Source organism: Chenopodium album, chromosome 15 (assembly GCF_948465745.1).
Source record: "Chenopodium album chromosome 15, dcCheAlbu1.1, whole genome shotgun sequence".
Taxonomy (NCBI): domain Eukaryota; kingdom Viridiplantae; phylum Streptophyta; class Magnoliopsida; order Caryophyllales; family Amaranthaceae; genus Chenopodium; species Chenopodium album.
In genome coordinates, this window is record NC_137848.1 from 1,192,543 (window position 1) to 1,212,137 (window position 19,595).

The 19,595-nt window shown below is 31.8% G+C and overlaps 1 protein-coding gene and 1 pseudogene across 1 annotated transcript; both read right to left on the minus strand.

Annotated features, from left to right (window-relative positions):
• Positions 1-1,254: 1,254 nt before the first annotated feature.
• LOC145581512 (ribonuclease 1-like) lies at positions 1,255-3,101 on the minus strand. Its single transcript, XM_081638522.1, has 3 exons — positions 2,859-3,101; positions 2,591-2,746; positions 1,255-1,725 (listed from the first exon to the last, which is right to left on the minus strand). The coding sequence occupies exons 1-3, from the start codon at positions 2,979-2,981 to the stop codon at positions 1,297-1,299; spliced, it is 708 nt and encodes a 235-aa protein (XP_081494648.1). The 5' UTR covers positions 2,982-3,101; the 3' UTR covers positions 1,255-1,296.
• Positions 3,102-7,953: 4,852 nt separating this feature from the next.
• On the minus strand, positions 7,954-9,488 carry LOC145583437 (ribonuclease 1 pseudogene; annotated as a pseudogene).
• Positions 9,489-19,595: the final 10,107 nt, after the last annotated feature.

A 19,595-nucleotide genomic window follows, 5' to 3' on the forward strand; every position in this document is an offset into this window, starting at 1 on the left:
AAATCCTAATATCTAAAGATAATTTTTAGTTTTGTTAAACAAAGAAAAAAAAAGATAAAATTTAGTTTTCTTAAATAATTAAAATCCTAGTAAATTACTATTCGTCGTTTTCACCTATGTGGCAAAAATTTTAAATTTCGTTCGTCGCTTTTGCTTAGGTGGTGAGTGATTATTTTAATTCTAAAATTAAATACAAATCTAATTTTTAATTGGTCGAAATAATACCTTCGTTTATGTGGCGCGCCAAATGCTCACGGAAAATGCCTACTTTATTTATATATATTAGATTTAGTATTTATAATTGCAACCAAAAAGCTATTTTAACATAGTGTTAATTAGTTATTTATGTCAGAAAGTTTACTACATTTCCTTTGTTAACCGGTTAGAGCGGGTTGCAACTTGTTTGAATACTACCCTATATTCAGTTTTCGAGAGTTGATTGAGTCATTTCCAACTTTTGTAAAACTTGAGTGATTTTTATGTTTACTTTGCATACACATTGTAATACCTTATCTTGCTAAAACATTTGATAAATTAAATTAAATAGGCACAAATATACTCCGTATTTAATTTGTTTCTAATTCAAGTATAGTTATTTTTGAAAAGTTTTAAATAAAAGTTTCTTAAATTTATAAAGAACATAAGAGAATAATTTTTTTCATTAATAGCCTTTTTTTTTTTTACAATATATTGGTAATGAATTTTTGATAACCTATTAACCCCCAACGTTATCAAACAAGTCCAAAAACTCCAATTCAGTTACTACAAAGAAAATGTGATTCTACCGACTACTAACAACACTTGGAAAATTATTTACCGATGACTAACCGGCCCATTTTTTGGATAATTTGTAAATGCTTGGCCTAATTTTCCTTACAAATTAATGTTTGGACGGTTGTCAACAGCTCAAATTCCCTATACAAAATTATGTTCCTCCCATGGGTTTGAATGTTGGATCTAGATTCGACTCGAATCCAAACCCGACCTTGTACATCTAGACCTAAAGCAATAATAAGATCAAAAATAGAAACGGATCCATCAAGGTTTGGATCGGGTCTGAATACATTGTCATCCACTAATTTTTTTAGGCCACAACGAACTTATATTGACGCTACTTGGCCCAATGCTCGGCTCTAGATCTAGATCATTCTCTGATAAAGTAGCTTTTTTTTAAAAAAAATAATAATTATGATCCACCTTTATTTACAGTAATTAAAATCACCTCTTGATAAAATGAATGCACATGTTATAATTTTAATATGAACATAACAAATACATACAACAGCACAAGTAGAATTAATAGGATGGAAACTTGATGGTAGAAGCACAATCCCTTTGCCACTCAGGATAACTGCTAGAGCAGTTGATGAGTGTCGACCCACTTTGATCAACACAATGTAGAACTTGCCAAAGTTGATCATATCCTTGAGCATCGCGGTTACAAAAAATAAAAGGGCGAAATCTAGTGGCTTGAGAGATGGCCGCGCTTATGCTCTCAAGAGGGTAAATTTGATCATTTGGTTGGATACCGGCAATTGCAAGGGCTTGGAAGATATCGATCTTGTTGTTTAGGTTTAGTGCAGCATGAAAATAGGACATCTCATCTAGGACGGATTTTGAGCATGTACCGCGTTTGTTATACTCGTGGAGCCAGAACTTCCTTCCAATCTCTGGGCATGTAAAAGATGGCCACTCCTTTTCTAGCATGCTCTCTATGGGTTTAAGCTGCAAAGAATAATGCATGACATTGTTGGTAATTTAATTAAGATTTCCTCAAAGAAGTAGTAATGGGCTAATGACCTAAAGTTCCTATCGGACAATGTTCATAGTTTACTTGCATCTTATAATTGATTGGTTTCATAACGCTAGCAAATGTATAATTTTGACTATTTATATATGTAAAGATGAAACTACCAACTTCTTAAATAATGGTGTATGTGTTCCTGTATGTTCTAAGAATAAAGTTGTTGTCTCTTATGGCCATGTATGCTATGTAGATGTTAAAGAAATATATTTTATACTCTATCAGTAGCTAACATAATGAGTGATTCAAAAGAGATATATGAGGCTATTCGATCTAGTTGGATAGAGGGCCATATAACTAATAGTTGTATGTGAAGAGATAGACCAACTGATATATGAAAATCATAGGCTAAAGTTTATGAAACCAAAGATATATATAGCCAAATCTACAAAAAAAAAATGTACTCCGTAGCTCTTACTATTGTGTGGTGAGGTAACTCCAAACAAATAACAATTATATTCACACAAGGTTTCATATGTGGCTGACTACATTGTGTGGCCGTGGTTATTTATTCAGCAGTAACTATTGACTGATTGAGTAACCTTGATCGACCAATTGTAATTCTTGACCGACCGAGTAACTTCTAACTGAGTAACCTCTGAATAAATAACTCCGGCCACACAAAAAACTTGTTGTTAAAGTTAAGGTTTGAACAATAAAGATAGAAGTTAGCTAGAAAGAGATAAGGTAAAGTATTGAATTTGTTAAATTTAAAAACTAATATAGGATACCAAAAGTTCATACTAGTGCCGCATGGACACAAAACTGCGCACTTCTAATACATACCGGAGCTACATCGAAGCGTTCTCCAGGACAATTTTCGAGGGCAGTACCATCATCACTGTAAGGCCAAAGTCCATAGATTGTAAAATTTGGTGTAGGCTTTCCTGCTGGTGGGTTGCAACATAATGTCCCTTGTTGATTACAGTACGACGGTAACCACTGCATTTTAAGAATTCAAGATAAAACTTTATTCAAATTCACAAACATTAAGCTGCATTATTAGTTAAAAAAAAAAAAAAAAATTAAGCTTATGTGAGCTCAATTAAATCACCTGTTGGATGAAATAGAAAGCGCGGAAATCAGAAGAAGTTGGCTCATCACCTAGAGCTATGACGGCGAAATTGAGGAGCAGCACAAGCTTAGATATGAATATTAAGCACCCCCATTTCGTCATTATTTCTTTGTTAAGGAAGATTGATTTTTACAAGCTTATACTTAAACGCGAGTCAGCCCACCCCTAACAATTCTTATTATTTCCTCCCTTACATATTACTTGCAACAAAAGATATTATTTGTGAGACATAAAATATTCTTTTATTGCGAGTAATATGTAACGGAAGGAGTATAAGAAATTCTTATTACAAGGGAAGTATATATTTAAATTGGTGAAATTAGATCTTGCCCCAATCAATTAATATGTCACGGGATGTAAAGAAGAAAGAATTGGTGAAAAGAATAATATCGTCCACAAGTGGTACATACTCTATTGCTTTCTTTCTTCTGAAATGTCATCTTGCAAGATCTTGTGAATGTTATGTTGATGACGACGTCTTGTCCATAGTAATAACAATTCGACCCGATCAGGTCAGTTTATATAGCGGATTGACGGACTAAAAATTATTTCGTGGTTCGTTCAACAAAAGTTTACATGTATAAAAATAAGTGGTGACTTATTTTTCTTTTATATTTCTATGTGTTTTCTTGGACATTATAATTGTTGGTTGTTGTCGTATCTTAAACCGTGTCATCGTCTACTCAAAATTTGCGTAAACTCATTACAAGGGTGAAACGTTGAGAAATAAGATGAGTAGTGGTGTACCTCGCTTTCTTTTAACAATGGATACCGATAATTGAGTTGATTTTTATTGAATTAATTAAAATATGTTTGGCAATTTTGAATAACTTATACAATATCATTGATATCGTCTCATTCAAATTGAAAAAGGCATTAGGTCCGGGCGATCTGAGGCATAGTACAACCTAGTATGAAAACAATGGCATAAGAGGCGCGACAAGGTACAACCTACCTAAACCCAATACGCCAACACAACAAAGCACACTAAATTTAGTGAGATTTGGCTTAGGTATGCAAGCCCAACACTAATTGACACGTTGGCATGTGAGCTCTATTAGGTTGTGCGTAGGTTAACCTTTTGAAAATTTTGATCTAAAACATAGCTTGTGGGTTGGGCCTAGATAACCCCTGACATGGACTTAGTATGAGGCTCGAGACCCAGCCTACCACACCCTAATTAGTGAACACTAGACCCTAGTGTAGGTAGGAGACCCTACACCCCCTCTAAACCCGTCATTTAGAGTACTACCCACACCCCCCCCACTAACTTTCATTTTATCTCTCCTCACCCTTTTTTACATTTTCTCACTCCACACCCATTTCTCTGCAAGTTTCTCTATCATCAAAAGCTTTAATTGCAAAATTGTTTTTAAATTATCACAAAAAAATCTTCAAGCACTATGAAATTCAATAAAACAAGGTGTGAAATTTGAAAAAATAAGTTATTTTGTTTAAATGTGGAATGAAAAAAAAGTATAAACCCTAGGTTTTACTAATTTTTTTGTTGCGATGTATTTCGAAAATGTAAACGAAACATCAACCATGAAAAATGTATATCAATGTAAGTATCATACTATAATCTTAGTAATTTTTATTGAAAAACTAGTAAATTATATCAGTACATTCTTCAGTTTTGTTTGCAGTGCGAAGGAAACCGTTTCAGAGAAGACAAACAAAGATTATAGTTCGTAGGTTTTTTTTAATTTAATTTTATTTTTTTTATTTTTATGAATGTTCATTTTCATTTTGTTAAATGTTCATTTATATATTAGTATAACGTCATTCACATTTTAATAAATGATTAATATACATGTTCATTTATATATTAGTACATAGTCATTTATGTAATAATATTCGTCCTTTTTCATAGTTTAGATTGGAATATTATTTTGATGAATGTTCATATATATTTTGGTAGATATTCAATCATATACAAGTATATGATCATTCACAATTTCACATATAAATATACGATTATTAGAATTTTCATAAATATTCATATTTTAGTCATTCTCTTCAAATATTCATGTTTATTTCAATTTTGAAATTCAATATATGTTTTTTCTTATATGGATATATGGTAAATCAAACATTAATAGATTCAAGAGTTTAATTATTTAGTGTATATTTCATGTTCATCAATCGTTATCTTTCATGGTCATTTTCAAACTAATAAATGTTCAATTATATATTAATAGATATAGTTGGATGCTTTAATTAGTAGAATAAAAATGAACTTTTAAGTATATGTACATGTTCATTTTAAAATTAATGCATTTACTTGTTAAAAATGAAATGATCATGAATAAGAATGAAAATGAACATTTATCAATACGTAAATTAACATTTATATATAATAAAAATTAATTTATCTTTTGCAACTAATAAGCATATAACATGTACTATGTAAAGAGGGGGGGTTTGATATACGTTAATTATCATTTTACATATTCAATATTTAAGATGTGTAATAACTAATAATATACAGTAAAAGCAATATCGGATCCAACATATCACTTGATGAAGATATTCATCTTATTGCTAAGGTTGTTTTTCCTATTCCTTTGCATTTATAAATATAAACTTCTCGATCATTCAAATTTGAAAAATTCAAGCACGTGTTATTGGTTCATATTGCTTGGCGACTCCATGCCTTCTCGATTTCTTTATTTTTGTCGTCTTACTTTTTTCTTTGTCATTGTGTGGTTTAACTCATTATATCCACGATTCTTTATTTAACTAACAGACAAAAAAATATATATAAATTACTTTATTAGATTTGAGTAAGAATAAGTGTTAGAATGAACCAATTTTCATATGAATATGAACATGGATGAGTATAACAATTGACATGATCGTTATGGAAATGAACATCTATCAATATAAATGAACATGTATTAATATATAAATGAATTGAACATATATTTGTGTAGAAATGACTATTTATTAATATGAAAATGAACAACTATTAATACATAAATGAACATATTTACGTAATTCAATATGGAAATGAATATCTATTAATATATAATTGAACATTTATTAGTTTGAAAATGACCATGAAAGATAACGATCGATGAACATGAAATATACACTAAATAATTAAACTCTTGAATCTATTAATGTTTGATTTACCATATATCCATATAAGAAAAAACATATATTGAATTTCAAAATTGAAATAAACATGAATATTTGAAGAGAATGACTAAAATATGAATATTTATGAAAATTCTAATAATCGTATATTTATATGTGAAATTGTGAATGATCATATACTTGTATATGATTGAATATCTACCAAAATATATATGAACATTCATCAAAATAATATTCCAATCTAAACTATGAAAAAGGACGAATATTATTACATATATGACTATGTACTAATATATAAATGAACATGTATATTAATCATTTATTAAAATGTGAATGACGTTATACTAATATATAAATGAACATTTAACAAAATGAAAATGAACATTCATAAAAATAAAAAAAAATAAAAAATAAAATTAAAAAAAACCTACGAACTATAATCTTTGTTTGTCTTCTCTGAAACGGTTTCCTTCGCTCTGCAAACAAAACTGAAGAATGTACTGGTATAATTTACTAGTTTTTCAATAAAAATTACTAAGATTATAGTATGATACTTACATTGATATACATTTTTCATGGTTGATGTTTCGATTACATTTTCGAAATACATCGCAACAAAAAAATTAGTAAAACCTAGGGTTTATACTTTTTTTTCATTCCACATTTAAACAAAATAACTTATTTTTTCAAATTTCACACCTTGTTTTATTGAATTTCATAGTGCTTGAAGATTTTTTTGTGATAATTTAAAAACAATTTTGCAATTAAAGCTTTTGATGATAGAGAAACTTGCAGAGAAATGGGTGTGGAGTGAGAAAATGTAAAAAAGGGTGAGGAGAGATAAAATGAAAGTTAGTGGGGGGTGTGGGAAGTACTTTAAACGACGGGTTTAGAGGGGGTGTAGGGTGTCCTACCTACACTAGGGTCTAGTGTTCACTAATTACCCCACAGGCCTACTACAATCTTTATTCACAACTCACAAAAGCCACAAGATATGGTTTTTCTATATAGAGTTCAAATTTCGTGATTAATTTTTTTATTGATTAAACTTTTAGTTATTTGTATGATTTTTTTTTTTGACGGGATTATTTGTGTGAATATACAATGAATATAACTAATCAAATTGATACTTTTGTATTTTCTTGAGGCCTAACGGCCTATAAATTTTGTAATTGTCAATAAATATATAGCGGTAAACATATTGATTTTATATAGGGAGAATTCAAGTTAATTTCTGAGATTAACATGAAAAGTTAATCTCCTCTCACAATATATTATTTTACTTTTATTTTTTAAACAATAAAAGTGAAATAATAAAGTGGCACGAAAACAAATGCATAAAGTTGTGAGAGGAGATTAACTTGGAATGTTAATCTCGGAGATTAATTGGGGCTCCCTCTTTTATATATTTGGTATGTAAGTTTGCGAAAAAATGTGATGCTATACCTTTAGCTCAATACCTTATTTAATTCACAATTTTTCATTATCATTCATTACTATTTTAACGGTTGTAACATCTAGTAATAAAATTTTTTAACAAACGCACATTTTTGAAGGAGCATTTCCATTGACATGGTAGCGAATGTAATATTGATTTCCTAGCATACAAAATCACAATTTTTGACCGCTTGTCAAACATGTTATAAAACCTCCCGATATTAACTTTTTGGTAATAGTAAATAAACAAAAGATATTATAGAAGTGCAAATAGACAATATATTAAATATTCTGTAGAGTACGTTCTAAAAAAAATCTGTAGAGTACGTACTTTTGAAATTCGGCAAGAATGAAAGTCAATATAGACGTCGAATACGTTGTACTGTGGATGGTTTAAACTTAATTCAACGTCAATAAAGACCATTACTACCCGGGGATCTTAACATGAATACCCTCTTGATTCTTGAAAGTAATTAATGGGCTTACAAAGAATGTATCTAGGATTATTAATGTAGACATAAAAAGTGCAAACTAATTAATTATAAGAGGGAAACTTAATGGTAGAAGAACAACCTCCTTGATTCTTAGGAGTACTAGAGCAATTGATAAGTTTCACACCACTTTTATCCACACAATGTATAACTTGCCAAATCTGACTGTTTCCTTGAGCATCATGGTTACAGAAAATCGAAGGGCGAAATCCGGTGGCTCGAGTGATGGCCGTGTTTATGCTCTCTAGAGAGTAAAATTGGTTGTTGGGTTGTATCATGGCTTTCGCGAGGGCTTGGAAGATGTTGATCTTATTCTTGAGGTTTAGAGCTGTGTGAAAGTATGACATCTCGTCTAGGACGGATTTTGAGCATGTTCCGTGCTTGTTCCATTCATGGAGCCAGAATTTCCTCCCAATTTGAGGGCATGTAAAAGAGGGCCATTCAGTTTGTAGCATTTTCTCTATAGGTTTAAGCTGCATTCAATTATTGGATATGTTCATCAATTGGCATTAATATCTAAAAATAAGGTGATGGAGTGAAAGGGACCTTAATATCTCTAATTATCTATTAATCCATAGTAAAAAAAGTATGAAATTTGATATGTTAAAAATATACGGTAAGATAAATCTAAAACTACCTCATATACACACATTTGTCTCTATATTTTACAGAGTACTATTGAAAAACAATATGGTCAAATTAAACATGTAATGAATAGAATAAAAGTCAAATCGTTGCATATAATTCGAATATCACCTTATGGTGATGAGATGCTAATTGATACCCTTAATTTTTAATTTATTCCTTAAAAAAATCTTTAATTACCTATTAAGTAGATAAACCATTTAATGTTATAATTAGTACCAATTATTGTTGATTCTTAGAACAAACAAAAATCATTCTACAAATATAATTTAATTTTTTTGCAAGCATTTAAGATTAAAACATGAAAATATGTCCTAGGTGAGACAATCTTGCAATCTTGCAAATCGCATCACAATAACTTATTTTAATTTGTAACAAATTTGACTCTTTCTATACATCGTAAAATTAAGATTTGATTCTTACAATAAACTTGGTCGTCAAATACACACATGAAAGCAAATAATTGTTCACTCGTAACAAGTACTATATGTACTCATATTACTTACCGGAGCAACATCAAAACTAGAACCAGGGCAATTTTGAAAGGAACTACCATCATTTTTGTAAGGCCATAGCCCATAGATTGCAAAATTTGCTTTAGGTTTTCCAGTTGGTGGGTAACAACATGGCGTCCCTTTTTGGTTACAGTATGATGGTAACCACTGCATACAAATATAATTACATAAGAGAAATTTTAATTAAAAATAAAATTCTATAATTCGAATGCATAATAAAGATTAAAATTTTGTGTGAAGAAAAAAAATAATAATAAAAAAAATTAAAAAAATTAAATAATAATAATAATTATAATAATCACCTGTTGTATATAGTAGAATGCTTGAAAATCATTAGGATCATTTGCAAGAGTCGTTACTGCAAAATTGAGGAGAAGCACAAGTTTAGAGATGAATATTAAGCTCCCCGATTTCGCCATTATTGGTCGCTTGCTTTCTTAATGGCTAGGTTTACAAAATGTGGTTATGCTTATACATTATGAAAAGAATCCGTACGTATCACCATTATATAGAGCATATCAAAGAGGATATACAACCCCCCCCCCCCCCCCCCAAAAAAAAAAAAAAAAAAAAAAAATTATAGAAAAAATCAATCTTTGTTAATCAACATTAATTTGGAAATACTATTAAAATAGATTTATCATTGGGCTTTATGGAAAATATAATGATGAAGTAATAATACCCAAAAGCCAACTCAATTATATGGATGGTGTTTCATCAAAAAAGAATTATATGAATGTGGTTACTCCCTTTATTTTCTTTTTATATTCCTACCTTCCATTTATGTGTATTTTTTTTTATACATGTATTACTATTTTTACTTTATTATAATATATTATGTACTTCAAATACAAGTTAAATACAATAATACGATTAATACCATTGTCTATAGACAACTTTCTCTTTTAATTACCAAAAATTTAAGTATTTAACTAATTCATTTAGGAGAAAACAGTACAGGTTATATAATCATAATGGCCAAAAAAGTCTCGGATTGAGAATAAAGTAATTTTTCAACATTTTAAATACAAATTAGGTATATTTTGAATACTCATACTTTTCATTTTTGAGACTCTACCAACATCACTAAGACCCTGTTCTCTTTACCTTAAAAAAATAATATTCAGTAAAAATAATTTTACTTTAGTAGCTAGAAATAATTTTAGTTTAGTAAAAATCTTTAACTTCAAATAACAAATATAAGGCCATGTTCACTTCATGTTATTTTTGTTAACTGAAATTAATTTTACTGAACTTAAATTATTTTTACTTAAATGAAATTAAATTTATTGAATTGAAATCACTTTTACTAAACTGATATTAATTTTACTGATTGTCTTTTATATTTCTTCTTTAAATTTGTTCAAAAATTTTTATCATACCTCGAGTCTATTTAGGTATGATAATTTATATTTTTTTATATTTTATATTTTTTAAAAAATTTATGTATGATAATTTTTTTGAACTAATTTAGGTATGATAATTGATAACAAATAATTAAAGTAGACTATTTTTGTCTATTGTTTCTACGTATTAGACATGATATCTTGAAAGTTTTAGCCTAGTCAATGCCACGTTTTAGCCTATTCACACTTTTTTTTTTTAATGAATCAAATTCATTAATATAAATATAAATTTCAAACAATATTTACAAAAGCAATCAAAACTTGCAAATAAAAAATAAGTTGGAACAAATAATATTTTAACGGGTAATATCAAAGGAAAATTTGCAAATACGTATAATTAAGAATTAAGAGTTGTAATACATTGAACCTACATAATAATTATTAAGGCACATAATGTAGTGACATTGTGACAAGTTAAGTGATTGATAATTTCATAATTTCATGTGATGGCTTATTAATTTAGTAGCAATTAGACGTGTTGAGTGATCTGAAATTAGCCTTTATATTCGGTGTAAAAAGAACAATAAACTTGTCAATCGTTTAATATAGCTGGTCAGTGTTGAATATTAGTAACTAGCTAATTAGACCTTATTAATTTTGACTTTTAAATGATTGTATACTAATATGCTGGCAAATTCCAATAATGTTTTACGACTTGGAAAATAATTTTATTAACTTAGGGCTTGTTCACATTTACTGAATTGAGCGGAACAGAACTGAACTGAACTGGAATGAGCTGAAATATATATTTTATGAGAGAAGAAAATTAGGAGCTGAAGTGAACTGAACTGATTGGAGTTGAATTGAACTGAAATTAAGCTGAATTGAACAGGCCCTTAGTAATAAGAAATGGTGACACAGGCAAATTACATCTAAGACTTTTTACTCGAGTGTTCTTATTATACAAGTATTAATATCTAAGATTTTTTTTTTTTAAGAACACTTGATTAAAAATAAATTTAGATGATCACAACCTAAAAGAAAAGAAAACTTGGAATTAAAATAATATACCAAGTGCACATTTATAACTATATAACTATCTAAGACTTTTTTTAAAAGTCAATAAAAATATATCATGGGTTTAAAAAAAAAAAAATCACGCCCTCATCAATTCGAGATTTCCCTTTTTATTGTTAGGAAATTTTGTCCTTAAAATACGCAAAATTTTCCAAGCACTACTCTTTAACAGATTCCGTCCAATTTGTCGTTTGTGAAACCCACATTTTCATTTATTTCTTTTCCTTCAACCACAGCGTATAACCATGAGCCCTAAATTTCGAAGTTGTTGAAAACAGTACAGTTACTCATTAAATTCTAACATGTAATTTTATAAGTGATATTTGTAAATCATTTGCAACATAATGGGTTTAGGGCTTTGAATTTTCTTAAATTATCATAATTATGGATTCAATTCATGTGTTAGGGTTTCAATTGAATTAAGGGTTTTGCATTTTTAGGGTTTAAGATTTTAGTGAATTAGGGGTATTAAGATTTTAATGAATTTGGGGTTTCACGTTTCTAGGGTTTAGGGTTTCAATTAAAATAGAGGTTTTGCATTTCAAGGCTTTAGTGTTTATTATTTTTTTATTTTTTTTATTTTTTTATTTTATTTTTTTGGTTGTTGTTGCTAATTTTGCTCCAATTTTCATAAATAGAATGTCTAATTCAACAGTTACTTTTTGTTGTTGTAAATTTTATGATGTTGCATCTGGTTGAAGGGGATGTAGGGCCTGTTCTCTTCAGCTTAATTTCAGTTCAGTTCAGCTTTAATTAGTTCAGTTCATTTCAATTCAGTTCCTAATATCCTTCTCTCATAAACAATTTAGTTCAGATCAGTTCAGTACAGTTCAGCTCCAATCATTTCAGTTCAGTGCAGCTCAATTCGGTAAATCAGAACAGGCCCGTAGAAGGGGTTGATGAAGAATACTGGAATGGTATTGTTACAAATTGATTAGGGTTAAATTACGCAAGAAGTGAAAAATATTGAGAAATTTTGATTAATATGATTTGCTAAGGTTAGAACAAAATGGCGAGAGGTGAAAGAAAATGGAGAAAAATTGAATAAGGGAGGAATCATGCACTCCTTCTATTTTTTTTATTTTTTATTTTTATTATTTGCATTAGTTTGATCGGCACATTTGCCGAGATGCAACTTTAACCATTAATATCTTTAATTGTTAATAAGGAAAAATTATAACAAAATTACATTATGAAAGTAGACATTATGACGAATCTAATGATATATTATATAATAACATGTATTTATTTTATAGAGGTGAAAAAATTAAGTCAACAATGGTATGTGAATAATGCAAAAATTTAAGTGATGCATTAAAAAAACGGAGAAAGTAGTTGAATTGAAGTAAATTGGGTAGGAAAACAGAATATGGGCTCCGCAAATGGCAAAAGTAGCTGGAAAGGTAGTGCTAGACAACATTTTTGCATTTATGGGTATTTGTTTACAAATAATTATTTTCGGGTAGTTTGTTCATAAAATAGGCTTTTTATAGGATAGTTTTGGACAAAATATCCTTATGTTAACAACAATTAGGAAATAAAAAATATAAATGAAGTAGACTTAATTTCTACAAGTAGTTCTTATATATGTATGCAATGGTTGTCAAAAATTTAATAATTAATACACGTATACGTTTGTATCAATTTTAAAAACATAGAATGATATGTAACATTGTAAAATATAGTGCAAAGTAAGTTTAATGCATAAGTTGTGTAAATCTTAAATAAGTGATACTAATTGCAGGGATCCAAGTGTCTAAGCCGCTAACCAACTTGTACAATAATTTATAGAGTTCGTTCATGGTTTTGCAGAAATCGTTATTTTGATAATTCTCATGATTTTGCACACATTTAGATCTCTCTATTAAGCTATTCTCCTTGCTAATCTCCTTCATCTTTAGTTAATTTGATGCATAATAAGAGAATTCTAGTAGTTCTTTTAGATTTGCATCAGTATTACTGTATTAGTTTCTTGTCTGGTGCTTCCCTTCATGTTTCTTGACAATTATGTTTCCCATGACAAGCCCATACACATCAAGCCAGTAGAAGCCTACTCATGCCTTGACCCAAGCCCAATGAAAAAGGATGCCTTGACCCAAGCCCAATGAAAAAGGATGCCTTGACCCAGTAGAAGCCAGAAATTGTTATTTTGATAATTTTCTCTTTTATTTTTTCTCAATATGGAACACTTACATGCATTGTTTAGGAAAACTTATACTTCAACAATATACTCCATAAATATTACAACAATCAAAATAGGGATTAAACTCTACGGGCGTAATTGTGATAATTTTTCTGTCAAGTACCCCGTATCCTATAGCACATTATATTAATTGTGATAATTTTTCTGTCAAGTATCGTCATTTTGGCAGCCATCATTTCGGGTAATGATCCGAAATCTTTCAAAGAAGCAATGAGGCATGAAGGTTGGCGGAAATCAATGCAAGAAGAGATACGAGCCTTGGAGGATAATAGGACTTGGACATTAGAGGAGTTGCCTCCCAGTAAACGAGCCCTTGGTAGCCAATGGGTCTTTAAGACAAAATATTTATCCAATGGTGAGATTGAACGATTGAAGTCTAGATTGGTGATTTTTGGCAATCATCAAATCGAAGGCATCGACTATAATGAGACTTTTGCTTCGGTAGCAAAGATGACAACTGTCCGAGCATTCTTAGGAATTGCTGCCTCCAAGAATTGGGAATTACATCACATGGATGTGCATAATGCATTCTTACATGGTGATCTTGACAAAGAGGTGTACATGAAATTTCCCCCCCCTCCCCCCGAGTTCGAAAGCCAGAATCCGAAATTGGTGTGCTGATGGGCGTTAGAACGGTCGCACATTCCACACTCAATCAAATACATTTATTAACAAACACCTTACAAACCAAGCATAATGACAAGTAAGAGTTCGGTCCACAAGGAACGGGATATGGTTGCCAAAAATCTTAACACTTAAGCTGATTTGAAGTCAATGGTGAATTGGGGTTCGTCAAGAAGACAAACAAACTATGGTTCTAAATCAATGCATTGAGGACACTAGGGAATGAGATCCACTCGACCAAGGCAAATAGACAAACGGGGAGTGAAATTGATAAGATATAGCAAGGACTATATGTAAGATCAACCTCATGCAATTAGGAAACAACTCACACTACTAAACTTAGATTCCTCATTAGTTTAGCAATAGAAGATACATAATCAAATTGCAATAAGTAATGCCATGCTTCATTCACATTTCCATGTCAAACTAAGCATATCATGCTATCAAGCTCCTAAATCAAGGATAGCTAATCCTATCATTGAAGAACTATCAAGCAATCTCATATAATCAATTTAATTGCAATACAAGCATCAATGCTTCTCCCACATTTGCATAATTAACCCAAAAGGTTGAGCTTCACCCAACCCCTAGAAAGTAGACTACTCACAACTCATATTTATCAACATGCAAACAAGTATTAGGGTTCTAACTTCTTCAATAATTGGGAAAAATGATTAACAATTGAAATAACTATCATCCAATAACAAATTATCAAGAACTAAGAAGATTTAAATATCATGCAACAACAAATAAAATCAGAAATTAAATGGAGAAAAGTAGAAGGAAGTTACTAATTGAGGCTTGAAATTGTTGAATACAAAGTGCCAATCTTAAGAAACAAACTTGAAACCAACTATTACAATGATTGAATTGATGAAAATTAAGCTAAATTAATTAAAAGGAATGTTTTAAACTAAGAGGAATCTCTAAAAACTAGGCTATATCTGTCTAGGTTACAAATGAATAAAGGAGGAAGTATTTATACTCCCCGTAACACATAGGAAAATCCGTCAAAGAAAACGGATTTCCCAGCGAGGAGCGCCCGCTCCACAGCCAGGAGCGCCCGCTCCTCAAGGCTGCACGCCCGCTCCTCATAGGGTGTGCAATTCTTGAAGCTTTGGGAGAAAGTTGGCAGAAAGATCGGAGCGCCCGCTCCTGCTGGAGCGCCCTCTCCATTCTTTAATTCTCTTGCCTTAAACACAAACCATGCACCGAAAGCTTGCCAAATTGAGTCCATAGACCTGCAAAACATGGACAAACACAAACCAAGAGGGGGAAAGCCGAGACAAAACATTTTCATTCAAAATTGGGTTAGAAAGAGGGGAAATGATCGTAAAACCGGGTTTAAATTAACACAATAAGTGGTCAAATAAACCACTTATCAAATCCCCCCAAGCTAGTCAAAGGCTTGTCCTCAAGCAATTCACATTGCTCAAAAACAAACCCAAAGATCAATTTGCTCAAAGAAAAGCACATGCATAGATATAAGAATACTTAAGCAATAAAACTCGAGCATGAGGTATATGCCTAAGATCAACCACGGTTAAAGGTGGGCACGGGCCGTGCCGGCACGCGGGCGGCACGGGCCCGGCACGACTCCGGCACGGTGGCGGCACGGCCCGGCACGGGCACGGTGGCGGCACGGCACGGCACGGCGGCCCACCTGTGGGCCGTGCCGTGAACAAAAAAACTGGGGCTGGCACGGGCACGGCACGTGGCACGGCGGGCGGCACGGTGGCCGGCACGACCCGCCGGCACGGCACGTGGCACGGCCAGGCACGGCCCGGCACGGCACGGCACGGCCCGTGCCTTATGGCCGTTGGAAAGTAGCCGTTTATGGCCGTTTTCCAACAGCTATAAACGGCTACTTTTCCACCCAATTTCCCACCCAAATCCCCTATAAATACCTCATATTTTCCTCCAAAATTTTCACAATTCATCAACTCATCTCTTCTCTCTTATTCTCTAATTTTCTTACTCCCAAATTCTCAATTCTCAATTCTCAAATTCCTACAAATCATACAATCTTCCTCTCTTTTGTGAAAAGAAAAAAAAAATTCCTACTCTCTTATAAATTTTACATTTTTACTATTATTACTTTTATTAGTCTACTACCAAAACAAAAAAAAAAAAAATTGTTATATATACATTCGGGAAATTAAAAATTCGGGAAATTATAAGTTCGAGAAATTATAAATTTGGGAAAGCATTGAAGCGTCATTGTAAGATCTAACTCAACTTTATTTTAATTTGTTATTGTTATTGTTATTATTATTGTTATTATTATTATTATTATTATTATTATTATTATTATTATTATTATTGTATTCTTTGAACTACTTAATTATATAAAAACTACTTTCTATTTTAATTGCGGGTTATTTGGATTGTTGAAATCTGTCTAAGGCGGGATTTGGGCTCTGGACAACGTCGATCCTAACCTCTCCTACCTGGGATCTCATTGATCCAAGTAATCTACTATTATTATAATTATTTTTGAAAATTTAATTTATATAAAAACTACTTACTAATTAATTCTCATTGATCTCATTGTTGTTAATTGTTACTTTGTTATTGTTAGTTGTGTTATTATTATTAATTAATCATGGCATCAAACCAGAACGTTTCCTCCTCCTCTAGAAAAGCCAAGTCAAAACGTAGGGAATCACCAAACCCAAACACTTCAATGTCTATGCCCCCCCCCCCCTAACATGCCCTTTCCCTCTTCTAACATGCCCTTTCCAAACACTTCCACCCCTTTCTTTCATCCCCAAAATACAGGAGGGCAAGAACAAATGGATGATATGGCTCCTTGGACCCAATTTCAACAAACCCAATTTCAACAAACCCAATTTCAACAATATGAATTTCCTTTTCCTCCTCCTCCTCCTCCTTCCCAAGGTAGCCAAACACAAGCCTCCGGGTCGAGTGAACCATCCACCCAAAATCCTAACATATTAGAGTGGTGTACCGAAGAGGATTTTGCTCAAACCAAAAGAAAGAGTGAATGTTGGGCACATTATCAATTAAGTAAAGATGGAAAAAAATGCAAGTGTCGGACTTGTGGTAAAATTTTCTCGGCCGATACCAAGGGAGGGACGGGACACCTTACTAGACATACAAAAAAATGTGGTGGACCATCTAGTGATCCAACCCAACCTAAAATTTCTCAATTCCATCCACAAGGTTTCATTTACAATTACGAGAGAGATAGGGATGAACTTGGGAGAATGATTGTACATGCAGAACAACCTTTTCTTTTCGCCGAAAATGATGCCTTCAACAACTATATTAACCGAGCACTACAACCAAAACACAAAAAAATCTCCCGAAAAACCGTTCGATTTGCTGCCATGAAGACTTATCTAGAGTACAAATTGAAATTAGTAAATGAATTAGCTAATCTTCCTAGTAGAGTTTCTTTAACCACCGATGCATGGGATGGTGGGTACGGACTTCACTATTTATGTGTTACTTGTCATTGGTTAGATAATGAGTGGATGTTACAAAAACGCATCATTCATTTCAAAATGCTTGAATACCCTCATACCGGTCTTAACATTTCACATCATTTAATGGAAGCTATTGATGCATATAGTCTTAGGGATAAAATCATGTCTATGACTTTCGATAATGCAACTTCTATGACATATAGTGCGAATTTGGTCAAATCCCAATTGAACGATGTTATATTAGATGGAGATGCACTTCATGTTAGATGCATTTGTCATGTTCTTAACTTGTGTGTGAAGGATGGAACACAAGCAATTGGTCCATTTTATCACAAAATAAGGAATGCTATTTGCACTATTAATAGCTCTAACATGAGATATCAAGAATGGAAAGGTTTTTGCAGGCAACAACGGATAAAAACCATAAAAATAGCACCGGATTTTCCAACTAGGTGGAACTCCACCTATGAAATGTTGAGTCGGGAAATCGAGTACAAGGTTCATTTAACACTTTTTTATAATACGAAATTTCCACAAAATGCTTTACTTGAAGATGATTGGGCTAATTGTGAAAAATATATGCAGTTTTTACAATTACTATATGGTATGACACATTGTTTTTCTTCTGTATATAATCCTTGTGCTCATTCTTTTCTTAGCAATGCATGTTTACTTGCACAACTTTTTGCGGAACACCGATCACAACATGTTTATCGTGGATATCTTCCATCCATGGAGGATAAATGGCGTAAATATTACACCGATATTCCTATGATTTATATTTTTGCTTCTATTTTAGATCCTAGACAAAAATATGATGGCACCTTTTTATTAATTGATATTTATTATAGTAACATGAATTTTGAAGATGATGTTGAAACTTTTAAGAATAAGGTGACGGATGAGTTTTTTAATTTATATAATGTTTATGAAAGTAAATATGGAACCGTGTCTCGATTTTCCCCTTCTCAAACATCCAAAAATGTAAGTAAACGGGCCAAAGGTTTATTTGCACAAGCTGCTAACTTGATGTCTAAGTATTCAGGTACAGAATCATCATCATCTAGGAGAACACAAAGCGATGTTTCGGAGTTGCAAATGTACTTAAGTTACGACTTCATGAAAGGCATGGACGATGAAGAGAAGTTTGGCCTCGACATCCTCGATTGGTGGAAATCACAAGCCGTGAAACATCCAATTTTGTCGGCAATGGCTCGTGATATTTTTGCTATCCAAGTCTCCTCCGTTGCTTCCGAAAGAGCTTTTAGTGCGTCGGGAAGAGTTCTAGACGATAGAAGAACAAGACTAAAACCCGAAACACTTGAAATGTGTGTTTGCTTCAAGGATTGGTTGGATGCCGAAACTCGTTCTCAAGATCGTACTTATGCACAAAACGACGACGATGAAGGAACGTCGACTTCTTTTAGTTCTCATACTTCTCAATCCACTCAATTGGCGGATGAACTTGAACCTCTAGGAGACGAAGACGAAGACGAAGATGAAGACGAAGGCGAAGACGAAGACGACCAATAATAATTACATGATTACATATTTACATTATACACTATTGTATTCTTTTTGTATTATCGAACTTCGTATTCCGTATAATAAATGAAGTTATTCAATATTCATACACTATTGTACGATTTTTAATTATCATTACTTATTTTGTAATTTTGTATTATTGAATTATCGTACATTCGTACCGACTACCGTCATATAATAAAATAAGTTATTCTTCAATTTTTTGTGTTTTCGGATTATCGCACTCGTATTTTTTTTTTATTATATCCATTTTTGTTTTTAATTCGTTTTTTTTAACAT